We start from the raw sequence: 17,263 nt of genomic DNA, 5'->3' as shown, positions 1-17,263 counted from the left end.
TGCTTTCACGCACAGTCAGACTTGATTAAACACCGCCAGAGTAAAATCCCACAAGGCCTTGGAGCAGCCCCAGGTACTCACTGTGTGGCTTTGACAATGTCCCAGGTGCTGTAGTCCTCCACGTGGCTCTTGCGGCCCACACTCTCGCTGTAGCCATGGTTATAGTGACTCTGAGGTTTGAGTTCCTGGGGGGGAGGGAAGAGAAAGAACAAATTCACCAATCAATCTTAACCCTGTCCAGAAGGCTCCGGTCCCACGAGATGTCAAAGGCCTCGTGTCACTTCGGGCAGGGTGGAACGGTGAGCTGGCAAGCACTCTGCACCTATAACATATGACATGCAGTGAAGCGCGGCTGCCCGGGACTTCACATTCAATTACCTTCGGCGGTGATGCCGGGGCAACAGCAATTAACCTTCATGTCCCAGTGAGAGTTGTCTCCTCCCGTAAACAAACCTCGCTAAAAGCTCCTCTTTTTTCCTCCAAATCCAATCCTTTTTTTCCCCTTTGATATGAACAGCTGTCTCGGTAATGTTCTCTGTGTCACTCTTTCCAACATGAGGTCTATGAATGTATTAAAAACATACTGAAGTAGCTGGATGTGACACAGCAAAAAAGACACAGTCTGTCTGACCTGTCCCACTATTACACTATTGCTCCATGTTGATTTTCACACACTTCCTCATTACAATAATTGTAAAAAAAAAAACAGGCAATACCAAATAAAAGACCACTACTTCTTACATATATTGCTTTTGTATTTTTTAATATTAAAAAAATGTTTATTATACGATATAGAAATATAGTCACAATCCATATTTTTTCTAGAAATCCATTCCAGTCATGCAGAGGCATCACCATCTGGTTCTGGACACCCACACTCATGACTGATTTAGAGACGCCCATCAAGCTGCACCTGATCCACCTGGGACACATTCCTCAGCTGAAAGCTGGAGCACAAGCCCTCCAACGGTCTCCTCCAGCAAAAAGCAGCAAAGTAGTCACTATTTAGTCCAAAAAATGTGTTTTATATCCTTTTGAATTCTCATTTACATGTTACTTGAGAGGTCGCCTATGCTTTTATTCAGATTTTAATGGCTTTAATAAACTAATGAAAGAGTGAAACACATGCTGTGACTGTTCAGTTGGGATTGTTTTACCGTTTTTGCCACAGTATGTTTTTCATAATTTATCACATTTATCATAAATGAAGTTGGCATTCATTCTACCTTTATAAATATAATGAAACAAACACTTGGAAACACCTGACTTCAACTCGGTCCAGTTGTGTTAGACATATAACATTAACTATGGTCACAATCCCCAAAATAACAGAAAGAACATTTCGGAAGTTCAGGTCAGAATCAGTTTCAAACAACCCACACTAACCATAATCCTTCTGAATGTCTTGAAACCTGCCTGCTCTTTTTTCCTGAATCTGACAGAAACCATTCTTTTTGTGATATTGCTTCTCCCCGCATGACTGTGGATGTTTTACTCCTTACTAGATAACCACTGAGTTAACTGACAAGTAGGAACTACTGGACATATAGTGAGCTATTGTTGAAGGGTAACAACTTACATTTGGCTGATACTCAATGGGATTCAGATGTGTTCTAGCCCTGACTGCATATGAATATTCATGATTTGAGGGGAAGAGCTGCCACTGCTGGAAGTATATACAGGCAGCTCTAACTCTTTGGCAGGGACAGAAAGCAACACAGAGGACTAAGAGTTGATTAAAGTGGTCCTTGTCTTGGTCATTTTCTGAACTTAAGACGACCTCTGACCTCTAAGTGAACTAAGCAGGCCTGGCATTGTTCTTATTTGCCACCAGTCATGCTAATTACAACTGCAGGCGAGTGCAGATGTGTCTAATTGCAGTGGGCAGTGTGTGGTTGAGCTCTATCATTGGGGCTTCTGTATAGTTAATCTTACTATACACAGGGCTACAGGCCACAGTGGATAAAATGCTTGTTAGGTTTTTCCAAACCTCAGAGTGTCTGGATTTTAAGTGAATCTGTTTGAACAGGCTGTGATCCAAAATTTGGTAACATTAGTCAACAGCACATATGCCATATGGCTCCGGAAGCCTACTTCTTACTAATGGCTTAACAATGGAAGACATTTTATAATGGAACTTATTACATGGGTGAAAGAATATCTGTAAAGCTATATTTCATCGTTACTATTCGGAGATCCCAAATGCATGCTCTTCAATTTGCTGGCTCAACCATATCTCATTAATCAATTTAATTTGCCAAGTGTTAATTTTGTTGTCTTCTTGGACAGAAAGCCTAACGGCACTCATAAGTGGAAGGCAAAGAAAGAATTTCATTGTACAGGGAACTTGTTTCTTTACTGTGCATATGACAATAAACTTTGAACTTTGAACTTTCTATAATATTCTGAGACACAATGTTTTTTGCCTACTGAGACAGGCCTATCTAACATGCAAAGTACTCTTCTACCGGCACACAATGCGCACTCTCCCTCAATCCACCAGAATGGCCCAAGTGACTTGTCAGAACCAATCAGACTGGCGTGCGTTGAGTGTAAGATGACTCATTGTGTGGACATGTGATTTGGCATCCAAACCACAGCTCTGCCAGAGGAAGGAAGGAGGGGATTCACAGAGTGACCACACTACCACCTCAGGGCATGGAGCACTTGAAAAACTTCCTTGAGAAACACCTCCAGATTTGTTCTCTCTAGTTCTCTCCAGTCAAATCTCTTCATTTGCATTGCACACTGGCAGATCTCGTCCCGCTAGTTGGATTTTGCAAAACCACTTATATCTTTATGTCAACATCCAAGCCTTATCTTTGTTTAAGCTGAAAACAGCTTTATAATGGTCACTCAAGATAATAATTTAACCAATAAACTTTTTGAGGAGAAAAAAGAGATTTTTTTCATTCTGTAAGAACAAACAGGGCCTCCACATGTTAGCAGTAATTTACAACTGTACAAACCAAATAACAGCAACTCCTATTTCAAAAACATACTTGAGATTGAACTAAATAAAAACCTTGCTGATGGTCCAAAAAAGCTTTGGAAGATTAATTCTCGCTATTATACAGGAAGAGATTGCAAACATATTGAGGCAACGTTCAGCAAATTAGCGGGGTTGCTACAAAATTGTAATTCATCTACACTGACATGACCTGGACAGCTAATTAATTGCTTAAGGGAAATGACATTTGGTATACTTCACCTGCTTAGAAATGGCTTACAATGAATCTCTGGCTATTCTGTGACAATATAAAATCCAGAGAAAGTGCTTTCTTGGATGCAACAAGGTGTTACATGTCAGAGCCAATGACTCAAGTTTGCCCTTAGGTTGGTACATTTCACTCAACTCTTTCCATATGGGTTCATTTTTCAACAATCCAAAAAACTATTTCATACTAAGATAGAATAGAGTATGGTATTCTGATAACTGTACAGTAAAATGCTCATTTTTTATCAATGAAAAGACCTGTGCTTTTCAAGAATGAAACGCCAGTAAAAAGGGGACTTAATCTGGTCCCATCTTTCATTGAGGCTGAGGGGCTTGGAAACAACCCGCATATTTATGAGCCTATCCAAAATCCACAAATCACCAGAAATTTACAAAAATTAAGAAAGATTAACCTAGGAATTTCATTGGAACAGCATACATCAGAACAACACACTGTCTTGCTCTCTATAAATGCTCTAGTTTTTTTTTTTACTTGAGTGTTTGTCATACTACATACTACTAAATGCATGCAGCTGCATACTATACAGGAACTTCTGTTCTTCAAGACTTTGATTTCAAGACTTTCACAAACTCCACTGACTCTGCAACTACTGTACACTGATGCAAAACCTTCTGGAAAAGGAAGAGTTCTGACTAACTAGCTGGAATTCAGACCCTCGATTTAGAGGGAAACTGCCAGCTTGTACAGCAGGGCTTACACGCTGCTCTATTTGGCACCTAATACATTCAAACACATTTGTGGTTTATTTTGCCTGAATGGCTCAAACTACACAGCCATACACTTCACACCTCTGCAATGGTTGGAGCATAACATCTGCAACACCAGTATGATGTAGCCTACCAATTACAACTGATCAGCATTTACAAAAAGGCACCAGACTGGTTCCTGAAAAAAAAAAAATGTTCTTCATCTTACAAATTTAACATGCAAGCCTCTCACTAACTTACTTTTCTGGAAAAGATGAATCAGGATCAGGTAATGAGATAATTTAAAAACAACCCCAGGGACCCTGCAAGCACAAGCACATCAATGGGCCATACACAGCACATTTATAAATGCTTGGCATGTTCAACCAAAAAACATTCCCTGTGTTTGGCTTTCAACCCTTGCTGCTTTTAAGGGCTGCTGAAACTACAACAAGACTTTTAGTTTGATGATGCCCTGTACCCATTCAGTTTGACCGTGGCCACTTTCGAAGGGGAGTGAAATGATATGCCAGCAAAGTGCATTCATAACCAAATGTTGTCTGATTACATCAGCTGCTTTGTAAAAAGAGACGATCAGACATCTGTTGGAGGGACTGACTTTGAGGAAGGTGTCTCCCTCAACAGATGTTAGCTGAGCACCTCCTGAAGAGAGGCTCTTCTTAACAGACTGCGGATGGTAAGCAACCCAGGCACAGAACCCTACATGTTAAACTTGTTTTTTTCAGCTTCAAGGCACAGCTAATTAATCGTTAACCACAATCTGGCCTTTGAATGAAACAAAGGTTTACAAGTTCATGGAATGGGCCAATTAAATGATGAATTCATCTACAAGCTAAACCCTAAACCTAAAAACACTGTCCATTTGAACAGATGTTCCTTTAAATCCCAGAGGAATTTAGCTGGTTAGACACTAGAAATAAGGCCATGGCAAGACAGAGGTAATCCTGCAATAGATGCTACACATGAAAGATCCGGGAGAAAAACGAGTTTGGCTACAACCATGACCACTGTCGTTGCTTTCGGTTTATTTTTTTAGGATTATCAGCTGGGTGATCAGGCCCAGCCAACCGAGGAGCAGTTTTCTGGAGTGCTGCCCAGAGAGATGACACGCATTTACACACCATAATGACTATCTGAGGGAACAAACAGAGACCAAATCACCAGAGGAACTATGCTCTCTGCATTCCAGTAAAGACTGCTCAACAGGACACTGTCTGCTCTGCCGTCCCTGTGCATGCTCTCTGGACTTCCATGTCAACATGGTTTTGGCTAGTCATAGGAGGCTCCGGTTATGTCTGCACTGCCTCATGCCCTGTTTGCATGTTCACAAGAAGAAAGCACAACAGAACATTTTTTGCTTCAACCTTGACAGAGACACAATTTTCAACACTGAAAACACAGTGCTAAAAATATGTCTTCATGGAAAGTGCGGTTCCAGTCCCCACTGTATTGGCCCAAATGTGAGGCAGGATTTTTTCCCCAAATATACTACAAATGCAACTTGCCCTGTATTCACTGTCAAGTCAAAACTGATTGTGCAAATGTTCACTCTCCAGAACTCATTGCCGTAATTTTAAACAAGTGCGCCAATGGTTGCAGTTTTAATGCAGTGAAGTGTATATAGCTGAAGGTCTAGGTACTATAGAGACACTGGATACAAAGGACCTCAAAATGCTTTCAGGGCCAGACTGGCTGAACAGGCTTGGGTCAGGCAAAAAGGAAAAAGGCAAATAAATCATGAATAATTGATTGGGTGAAAACCCCCCTGGGAGCCTGTTGTTTTCACAGAGAGCCTTAAGAGAAACATCTTATTTCATTCTGGAATTGATTAATTTACCTTTTTAATACACCGTGTAAAGATAAGACGTGGTATACAGGCGTGTGTCTTAATATTAGCTCTGTTTCACATTTAACATGTGGCTACCATTACCCCCTATTTCAATATCTCGATGAAAAAATGGGGCAAAAACGCAGAGTTGCTTCTTTTGAGACGGTGTTGAAATGTTGTACACACTGCATGTTTCAAACGCAGGTGGGACACTGTTTTTGTACCCTTGACCTAAATTTCTTTCGTAGCTAAGTATGCAGGGACAAAATGTGGAAAATGTAAGCTATGTGTGGCGATCAGTCCCTACTTTGCTAAGGAAACAATACGACTGACAATCAGTAAAGCGAGGCTATGGGCCTTTTAAATAAAAAGGCGAGCAGGCTGCAATGATTAGTTTCGTTACCTCCCATGGCATTGATTTTATCACTCAACTTATTTAAACCTCAAGTTTTGACCATTAATCAACCGTTTCAGTTGGATCAATGGTCTAACGTTAGCTACTTGGCTAGCTATCTAGAAGTGATTCAAACTAGATGTTTAAAAATAACACTTTTATTTTATTTGATAACACCTTGGTGGTTTGGCTATTTTATTTGATAACACCTGTCTATGTTGCTATTACTCCACTTCCTGGCCAATTCTTACTCAACCGAGTGCTGGTTAAATATGTTAAACTCAGACAACATAGAACCAAACTCACTTCAAGACAGGTAACCAAGCGGTAATCTTGACAACCGTTCCTTTAGAGATGTGTCAACTGAGTTTGAGTATCTATCTACCTATCAGGTATGACGCCTGTCATGAACTAGTTTTTCAGGATCTTGCCTGTGCTTAGCAAGATTGTCTAAACAACTTTGTCATGGTAAGAAATTGCACTGGACTAAATACAGGCCTAAGTCATATCTAAATGATCATTTAGCCATCTCACTATCTTGCATGCTAAATGATAAACAATGTAACACACTGTGCTAACTTGCTAACAAGCGCAATTGGGCGGCGGCAACTGTTTTCCTTTACAATGCCATCTCCAGGAATAACAGCCTGTCAAAAATATGTGATCTTGGTCACATCGCCGAGATAAATCGGTCCAACTCTATCGTCTGGCTCCCTGAATTTGCTGTACAGTTAGTTAGCAAGCTAATCTGCACCGAAATGAAATGTGCATCGCTTGCTCGCTAGCTAGCAAGCTTGCTGCGGCTTTTACGGGTTTTCATTTATCGACACGATTACTGTCGTATAGCGTTTCCTACCATTTATTATAAACTGCACACAATCAAAGTCGTTACGGTGTTTTATATAGGAGGTTGAATTCATCTTCCCGTCCTCCAATAACGTTGCAAAATTCCCAACAAGAGACAATTTGACAGATTTAATTGGTGCTGTTCGTCCCTCCTTCCTGCTGTAGCTGTGAATGCGCATGGGGCATCCACCTTGTACACAGAGCGAATTTGTCCCGATCGCTAACTTTCCACCACCCCGCACTCGAGGCGTCCCCGTTCCGCAGCCTTGCAACAAACTGGACGGCTGACCGACTTACCTCCGGATGGAGGATAGGGACACAGCCAGCTTCTTTTTCGTATTCATCCATAGCGTCAGCCATCTTGCTGTTAAACCTCGCTGAGCATTGTGGGAAGCAAAGGTTCCAGTCGGGAGAAAAAAACAGGAGGGGGGCTCGTCGCGAACGAGCGCTCCTCGCTCACCTATATGGCATATGTAGCCTACTCAATGCATGCATCTCCGCTATCATTACGTCATCACGTCACCACGGCTAAGGAGACAAAGTCTTAATATCATCATAATAATTTATACAAGAGAACAAATATGGAATTACGGTACAATTCCATTAGTGCAGTGGTTTATTTTGTGGCAATCTTATTAATTGCGGATAGCGTACCACTCTGTTTGTGGTAAGCCTTTCTGTTTCAGAGGCTTAAACTCTGGCATGACATTAAAATGCGAATCTGTGCAAACCTGAAATAAGAATGAGCACAGAGAAAAAATACGAGCTTCTGCAGATCGAACAGTTAAGATAATAATGCTCAAGCATTTATAGAAGGTATTGCACAGTTTGATGACTTCACTCAATCTCCCCTGTGGTTCAGAGAATGACCAGTCACGTATAAAGTTTATTTGTTTGAACATTTGTTTGGAATTTTGTTGTGGTTACATTTTTTGTGGTTACATTGAGTACATACATACTCACTATGAATGTTAAATGAAAATGTACCTTAAAAGTATAGTTATCGTTGTTATTTTGCAGTTGTTCGGTAAAGATAAGGACCTGTTTATTAAAATAAGTTCTAGTCACCTGCATGGTTTTGAAAAATCTAATACATCCGAACGATTGCCAGTTGAAATACATGTTTCAACCAATAGATGTCGCCATATTATCATTTTACAACTGGTATTCATGATCATACAGAATCCAGATAAAGCTGTTACATAACATTACAAAAACCACACAAAACAACTGAAAACTCTCCCACAACAAACGCCGCCATAAACCCCTAACCTAGGATGTAGCTTTGTATTCAAGTGAATTATTTGTATCATTACACATGAATCATATTTGGGAATCTACATTTGCATTTAGATTTCACAGACGCTCTCATCTGGAACAATGCAACAACACAGTGTATATTATGAGTAAGGTGAGCAATAGCATAGATGCAGAATTGCTCATGACACAGCAGTGTCGTTGTATAAAACAAGGTTACAGACAACTATCAATTTGTTCAATCCCAGCTCCAAATCGTGGTCAATTCCATCAATCCGCTTTAAATTTCGGATGCTGTAAACACCATTCACCAATTCACAAAAACATCCTCCAATCAAATTCCAATCTACACTGGAGATACTTTCCCTTAAAATTAATTTTAAGCAGTGATTTTGCTAAAAAGGATGCTGTTCATTTCATTTGAAATGGAGCTGACAATTTCATCAACCAGAAAAAAAACCCTCTTCTTAACATTATGTAATCCAAGATTCAATTCAGATTCCTTAATTGATTCGAATTAAGGATCGAAGATTTCAAAGCTCTAAATTCCGCTTTGGATCCAATTCCAAAGCTTCTGATCTTAACCTTTTCCAAATGACTGCCAATTCAATATTTCATCACACCTGAATTTCACTTCTGAATTCTATTCCAGTCCCTTCGGTGTGCCTGTTGATGTAGTGCGATTCTCTATAACGTGACATAATAGAAAGACCTCGGCTCTGTTGTTCATGTGAACATTAGGAACCAGCTTATTAAATCAAACTACTCAATAGTAATCAACCTTCCTCATGTTTCTGTATTAGCCTCTCAGTAGATCTCGCACTACACCTGATTATGATATTTAATTAACAAATTTCGATCGACTATTATCTCCCTTTCTCATACAACAGTAGTATATGAAGACATGGGCACTTGTGGCGCGTTTATGATGCTTATAAAACATTCACATAGGTTCTCTCACAAAATCATTTGTGACAATACCGCATTTCACTACTGCACCAACCGCCCATCACACACCTCCTTCATTCCCATACACACATATTGCGTAACGCGTGACGTAACTACGAGACATCTAAAAGTCGAAATCAGTCGAACAACGATTTCATAGCAGCGTGCGTGCAGGCATACTAATCAATCATAGAGCTAGGTTTGACGTTAAAGAAGAGCGAGACAGACCGTGTGAATGCAGAACCACCTGAAGTCGTCCGAAAGTAGAAAAGCAGTTAAGCAACATAATCGAATGAGCAGAGCTACCTACCATGGGCCATGAAACATTCTCGATGAACGGCTTGCTGCCAACTGTACTTGCGTTTTTGGTTGTTGTAGATCGCTAGCTAGCTAGCCAGCCGTCAGTTAACGGACTCAGTGATGGACTAAATTCCATTGCCATTTCTTCAGTTTCAGTTCACTGTCAGAGACACGTTTCATCTTTGCCTTGAAAAGTTACAGGCCGTCAATGAAAATTTTGTACCGTTAAGGATATCCGAATAGAGGCTAGAAACAGGAAGGAAAGGTAAGTTGGCTATCCAGCCTGTTGGCTGCGATAATCTAATTAGACTAGCTAACATTTGCTATCTAACGTTAGTTGTGTTGTGCGTGTCAGTGTGTGAGTGACCCAGTTGTGAATGCGACAAAATGGCCTGTCATATTTGATGCGTTCGCTTGTTGGCTGCTTTTTTGAATATTTAGGAACATATGAGCATTGAGCATTTAACGCTTATGTTTATTAATGAGAATCATGAAGCTAACAGTAGCAACTGTCGCAGTCTCAGATGAACCATCCCAGTGATCTTACTTAACTGGCTTGTTAAAATAACTAAGTTAGGTAGACTAAGTAGTCTACATTTCTGGTTAATGTATGCAACAATAGTATTAATCGCCTGTTAATCATTCAGTCGAATGTATTTCGATGGCTTGCTAGCTATTTAGCTGACTAGCTAATGCAACAGTATTTCAGTGAATACATAGCTACACCAGTTGGGTAGCTAGGTAAATGTTTCAGGTATTGGTTACATGATGGAGTGCCATATGAAGTCAAAATAGCGAGTTTAACAAGTCATGACACTTTGCAATGCCAACAACAAAGAGACGGCATTCTAAATAAAAATATTTTTCAAAATATTTTTGTAGCATTGTGCCACAAAACAAAACTAATGACACAATGACAAGTTGCCTCTGACAACGCCTCTTTATAAGTGCGTTTATAAGCAGCGCTGTTCTGCCTCCAGCACCGTTCCCTTTCTCCTTGTAGAACCCATGTGAAAGAATGTTACGTTGTCTGTTCGAATGTACATGGATTGGCTTTTTTTGTAGAAGCTGCAGTTCATAAAGAATTTATAGCAAATATTTGGATAACAAATATTTTGGAGTATTTATCCGTTTCGAGTAACATTCATCTAATGTGTTTCGTAGTTGTCTGAACAGCTTTAAGATTTAAGATACTCATCATGCAAAATTAATTGTGACATTTTCTTCTTTGTAGTAGGATGTTTGTATGTCCCCGTGTTTGTTTTACGTAGCTCACTGTAATATTACCTTAATGAGTCAGTAATGTTTTATGCGGATTTGGCAAACAAATTCATGTCGTGTTTGTTATTCTTATGGGAGATAATAATGTTTAAATATAAGTCCAAGGATACTTATCAAGATTACGAAATATTCTGAAAAGTTTCATTTAAGTTAGCAATCTACGTGTTTATCTGTATGAAGCTTTAACGTTGAGCTAACTTGGCTAGCTCTTGCAAGCTGTCTGCATAGGTGTCTTGAATCAAATGTACATGACGGTATATGCATTTTATTTATCAGATTTATTTCATCAGTTGGACCGATACTGAGCCAGGAATAAATCAGTAATCGTAAATTAATGTTAGGAAATTGTCTGTCTGCCAGATTGCAGCACGCCAGGAACACGCCGCACATGGGGCAAAATAAATAATTCTTGCTTAGTGACATCTGAGAACCCGTAATACTGGACCCTTCTTTACGCAGTACGATTTTAGCTGCAGTTGGGAGCGTTATACCAAAACATAAGTAAAACGATGCAGCAAATATTAAAACATTTCCCTGTTGATTTGAAATGGCAGAATGGTCAAAGCAAGCTGTCTGGAAACAATCTATCCAGTCAAGCGTTAATTATGTCCGTCTTGTATGTGGTCTGCTTAGACCAGCTACTTGGGAGGGTGGATGAGAATCTTGTGAGGTATTCTGGACAGAATCCGTGTCTCTTTTCCCCCATCCCTCCTAACGGGGTAGATACGTTGTGGGATTTTGCACACTTGAGTCAAGACAGTGCTTGACCGACCGAGCCTATAGTGTAACCCCGCCGTTGGTAGTGCGTTATTTATCTTTATGTTTTAAGTGCAGCAGGTTAATTGCGAACTGTTGATGGATCAGATTTCACGTTCTAACTTTCACCTTGAGTACTCTCTAACCATTAAAACGTATCCGTTTCACCCCTGCTCCTGTAGTGTCATTCTTGGACCAGAACAGTTGGAGCAGTCTCTTGATTGGTTCACCAGATGCAGCAGACACACGATTCCTCTTAGATTTTTACAGGAGTATCGTGTCCTTGACCTTCTAAAAAGGCAGTACAACTCATTTTTTCATAGCTATTGACCTAGTTATCTCATTGTTACTGTTAATTTACAGAGGGGATTCTGTAGATGTCTAAGTGAAAGCCTCAACCTGCCTTATCTGTGGAGAATGCTTCTAAAATATTAACTTATTAGGGGTATTACCAATTTAAAAATATTTAAATATTAGGGCTAACCATGGTTATAGAGCATCATAGGCATCCCTGGTTTGTCTTCCACGTAAACCTGCTGTTATATAATTTCATCATACTGTTATGCTAACCAAATGCAGGTGAATAGGCTCAGCATTTCGTAGAGAGACTAAGAAAATCAGTGGGATTGTGTTGGTGCAGGAGCAGAGCTGCCCACCTATGTTCTAAATGCGGCACTGCACATTCTATAACAGTGGCAGTAAACATGTGTTCACTGACCTGGCAGCCTGATGCAAACAAGTCCACTGGCGGCATCTTTTCTGTGACAGGAATAGCTACAGCACTCAAGTGTCCAGGGAGATGAAGCAGAGGTGCTGAAAGAGGGGTAGGCTACAGCTTAATTGGTCTAATTATTCATTGGTTTAATTGGTAGGCTGTTAATCACTGATACTTGTGAACACCGCATGGGCAAAATGGAAAAAGACTGATTTCTCTTTCAGACACAGGGTAAATATATCCATGATGTTAATATCACCAACACATTTCCTTACATGAAATACAGTGTCTGAAGGTATGGATTAATCTCCAATGGCTCTGACCAGCTTCCCTCTATATCTAATCAATGATAATTGAGCTAATTGAATTACTGGATTGGGATACTTGTGTACTGATGAAGGCAGCTAGTAGCACAATAAAGTCATCTGAGAATACTTAACTCACCAAGAGGAACATTTATAGTATTACAGAAATGTGCACATTTGAACATACTTTTCATTTAAACGTTCCTCTGTGCTTTTAAGCACTGTATTAGAATTTACAGTTCAATGCTGTTATATTTCCCCTATGATTACTTTCTTAATTCCTATTATCCCTTTTCGGCTATTTCTTTACTGCTAGTGATCCATTTTGCAAGTTGGTGGTTATAAATGTTTTTCTATGGCTTTTTATATAGAATTTCAGGTCTGAACCAAAGGCAGCGAATATATTTTTAATACTCCAATGAGTAAATGGATTGTTAGGGAACCAGTTTTCTGGACTTATTTCTTGGTGCTGTTTTAAAGAGCGGGTAGGACACAGTAAGATGCTTCCAGTTGTGCAGCATTGGAAACTGTAGGGCATTTTTATAGTTTTACAGGCAATATGTCACCCCAGGATACATCCCTAGCCAGGAGGTGGCTTTGGTTTTACAGCCCAAGAAAAGCCACTGTGCGATCAATACTCGGAGTCTCTAAACCATAGAGTGTTAATTTTCGTCAGACTCTGCACTGCAGTGTCACTTTGAAATTACGTCGGCAGCTCTTAATAATCTGAAAGGTTTATTTCACTTGAGGCCTGCCACTCGGGTGACATGACCCAGTTGGTTATTCTGCCTATGCAAAAGCATGTCCTCAGATAAGGGTAAATCTCAGTGGGTTTGTGTGCAGTGCCGCCTACACTACGGCATGGGAGTGTTTCACATTAAATGGGAGTTACATCACATTTCATTACATGCACATTATTATCATTTAGCAGACACTCTTATCCAAAGATAAGAGATTATTTAGCAGATGCATTTGTCCAGGGGTTATTCAAACTTGTGGAGCAGTGTGAGTTCAACACTTACTGATCGCCTGACAGGGAGAGAGTTACACCCAGTTGGATTTGCTCTCCAGAAATACTTGTTGCAATGTGGGAGACTAGTGTATACTGCACAAAGCAGTTTTTTCGCTGTGGAAAATGGCTTAAAGCAGCCTACTGCACTTGCACCCCGGCCTTAGGGAATTCTGACATCCCGTGTAGGGCTACAGTTACCATCTGTGTTGCTGTTTTCTCTCCGGGAAGCCTGCGGCATGGAAATAGCCTGCTACTTGTCAAGATTACTCTGGTGTCTGCTGTTGTCTGCTGATCTGCAGGGCTCAGTGGGGCTGTGCTGATTCTCTCCTGCTATCTGGTGCCTTTACCGTGTCTCCACTTCAGTAACTCCTTTTCACTTCTCCATCTAGTCCTCTGCAGAGCCTGTCAGACCATCTTTAAATGGCGAGGCAGTAAAGTGGATCCCCGGGAAGCTGAGGGTTAGGGGAGGAAAGTGCAGGAATGAGCCGACAGCACGCCCCATCTCCCCTTAAGGCTGACGGTGACCGCATGCCTTTCAACTCGATCGCAGCGTTTGAAGGGTAAAAATGGGGAATAAAATGCCCACAGTTTGACTGCTGTAATTGCTGAGTCCATCTGAACCCGCTGGTGCTGGGTCAAACTGTCCTCTTATCCAGCTGTATTAGAACTCCGAGATGAATTAGGCCTAAAGCCCTGTTTTACTGTGATGTAAATGAAAGACATTGCAAAGTGGCAGTGTAAATTAATTATTTCAGCCGGTAAGAGCTACTGTACTCACTCCACTTACTGAATTGTCCTCCTTTTAGTGCCAGACTAGTGATGATTGTAGGTGAGCATAGAGAGGCTCTTTGAAGTTGGTATAATATTTCATTTAATATGACCCTAAGAGATTTCTGTGTCTTATATCTTGTTTTCTCAATTATCAGAATGAGGAGCAAGTCCAAATTTGATTGGCTGGATCACAGAGTGACTTCTGAAAAGGATTAAACCACAGGCTGCCTGCAGGAAGTGTGGGTTTCATGTGATGGAGTTCACTGCTCTTACTGAAGGCTTATGCATTTTAATTGTCACTGGATTGACCGTCAGTTGCTGAAATTCTCCGACAGCATGAGGAAATTCGCTTTCATTTGCTAAGACTTCTCAAGTGTTCACATTTAAAGAATGTGTTTAGAGGAATGGAAATGTTGAAAGCTCTCTCTGATGTAATTAGGTTAACACTGATTGCATGTACTGTAATTGTTGAAGAATTATCCCCGGTCCAGAATGGGTATAGATTGAATTAATGAAACTGGATATTTATACAGATAAGTTTTCTTACCCATACACATATGGTTGTTTATGGCTGACTTTTGCTGGTTTACTGGGTTTTTGACTAGATTGTGGAGTTGTAAGTATGGACATCTAATAAATATAAAATGTAAACATTCCGAGTCAGGGTCCAGTATCTTTTTCAGAGGTAGCTACCAGGGCTACATGGATGACTCAATTATTGCTACAATTGCCATCATGACCAAGTGTAACTGAGAGGAGGGTTATTCTGAGTTTTTAAATATATTTTTGCCATCAATGTTAACCACACAGAGCGATGATTCATTAAATGACAGCATTAAACCACAGTCGTATTCCACAGATGATTGTAATAATACCAAAACCATAACTACTGGGCTGAGAACAAAGAAAATCTGACAGATGACATTTCAGAGAGCAGTAAGTGATGTGGATGATGATGGTGCTTTTCCTCAATCACAAATATGTCTCCTTTTCAGCATGTGTAAACACTGCACACATAACCTGCATGCATGTACTCAGTGGATCAATATTGTGTTGACTAATTGTGTTAAGTAACTTTTCTTTTTCTTCAGTGTACAGTAGCTGATTATAATAGAACCATTAGAGCAAAATACTCCATATACTCCACAATCTTACAGAATACAGTTATCTGTAGGTTACCACCTGCGTGAGTAGCTGTATAAAAAGTATACTTTTCCACCTGGCTAGCTGCCAGCAGGCAATTAACTGTTAATTGTTTACTAGACTGAGAGCGAGGCAGGGTGGAAAAGGGACTGACATGTGACCTTCGAGAGAAGGTATTGCTTGATCTCAAGATTATGCCACTGAGACGCAGTGCATTTTTTTAGATGGGCCTTGTCCACGAAAACTAAGGAGCTATAGGTGACCAGGGCATAGGAATGTTTTTGCAATGGTGAGATGATTAATAAGGCAGGCCCGAACAGTCCAGTAAATTACAGAACTTAAAGGGCCATGGTGGCCTGATAAGCGAAAAAAAAACAAAAAAACAAATATGTGTAAGCAGCACGCCCCACAACAGGAAATGCAGCATTAGCCAACAGATCAGTGCAGCAAAGGGAGGCTTAACTTGTCATAACAAAAATATCTAAAGCTGAATGTCACTTCATAAATCCTCAAATCCTCCAATCAAGGCTTGGCTATGTAGTGAAGCCTTACCTATTGAATACACTACATAGCAGATATTGTCAATAAAGATAGGTATTTATTTGATATATGGTTTTATTTTTCACTACACTTAGCTAGAGTTTATGAAAATAACTGGCTATCAGACAGGCCTTTTCATTGTCATGATCGTTTTGGTGGTGTTTTTTCTTAATTTTATTTAGCTGAAAACATCATCATACTCTCATGTTGTTATATGTGGTACAGTGAACATGGGGTGGATGTGGGCTTTTATTGATTAAAATGTTTGTATAGACAGAAAAGTCATTTAGAAATGAGGTAAATTTTAGATATTTTTTCCATTTGAGACATTTGGTTTAGCCCAACAATCTGAGTGTCAGGTTGTCATTCTATTCTAGTATTAAATGTTATTTTAATCTCCAGGCAGTCGCATTAAATGAGTGTAATGCTTGTTCTTGCTCTTCAGAGACTTTAAATAGCTCAATTAATGCTGCTGGACTAGTGTCCCAAGACATTATACAACAGATAGAAGAACCTCTAGAAGAAGAAAGAATCTCTATCAAAGCAGAGCTGTTCATTTTGTACAAGAATTTTTATTTTGTGTCTGATTTTGCAGCTTGGATAGGATTTTGCATTTTATGGCAGGTGATTACTCTTGTTTTGAGTACAATTTTCATGATTTTGCAGTTTGCATTTTGTTAATGGCTCTTTTTTTTTACATTTTTTTTGTTTTTCATACGATATTGAATTTTTCTTGTTTGCTTGGTTCTTCTGTTACCACACTTGTTACGGGCAGACTGTCCTGTGTCATGATTTGTTCTCTACAGGTGAAGTGGTTTTTCTACACTTCAGATGAGCTCCCCGCTATTTCCTTATCACAGCGACACCAGCACATCCTCCCCTGGAAGCTCTCTGGGTGCAAGGCTGGTGGCACCACCAGGCGCTCCCATCTGGAGGGGGATGTCAGAATTTGGGACAGATGTCCTGCCGGGCGTGGCGGCCCCGTCGCCGGGGGCTGCGGTGGCCAGACGGCGATGCATTTACAGGGATAAACACTCTCGAAAAGTGTCCACTGAGTGCAAATCACATCAAAACAGATGGGATACGCACAGCTGGCCCAGTTTTTCATTTCGCCTCCTAATCTGCCTGGTCTGCTCTCACACACAGCTAGTAGCGTATTTACACTGCAGTGCAGATAAGCACTGAATAGATAAAGAGCACCTGCCACAGTTCGCACCACCC

General features: G+C 40.3%; 2 protein-coding genes across 5 annotated transcripts in view; one reads left to right on the top strand and one right to left on the bottom strand.

Moving 5' to 3' along the window:
* LOC118770243 (palmitoyltransferase ZDHHC17-like) overlaps window positions 1-7,392 on the bottom strand; it is a 34,227-nt gene extending 26,835 nt beyond the window's left edge. Inside the window, exons 1-2 of the mRNA XM_036517794.1 lie at window positions 7,312-7,392; window positions 82-185 (exon numbers count right to left, since the gene is read on the bottom strand). Coding sequence (XP_036373687.1) covers window positions 82-185; window positions 7,312-7,374 — 167 coding nt within the window. The 5' untranslated portion in view covers window positions 7,375-7,392. The remainder of the gene's footprint in view (window positions 1-81; window positions 186-7,311) is intronic.
* A 2,038-nt stretch (window positions 7,393-9,430) lies between these two features.
* Window positions 9,431-17,263, top strand: part of LOC118770297 (oxysterol-binding protein-related protein 8-like) — an 80,816-nt gene continuing 72,983 nt past the window's right edge. For 3 of the 4 annotated variants that reach the window (XM_036517887.1, XM_036517894.1, XM_036517884.1), the window contains exon 1: window positions 9,431-9,784. The gene's annotated coding sequence lies outside the window, so the exon portion shown is untranslated. Of the gene's footprint in view, window positions 9,785-13,977; window positions 14,149-17,263 lie in introns of all 4 variants that reach the window. The other variant, XM_036517885.1, reaches the window with a different exon arrangement.

This window comes from Megalops cyprinoides, chromosome 23, assembly GCF_013368585.1.
Source record: "Megalops cyprinoides isolate fMegCyp1 chromosome 23, fMegCyp1.pri, whole genome shotgun sequence".
In the NCBI taxonomy this organism is placed as follows: domain Eukaryota; kingdom Metazoa; phylum Chordata; class Actinopteri; order Elopiformes; family Megalopidae; genus Megalops; species Megalops cyprinoides.
The sequence above is the reverse complement of the archived record's forward strand: the minus strand, read 5'-3'. Positions and strand labels throughout refer to the sequence as shown.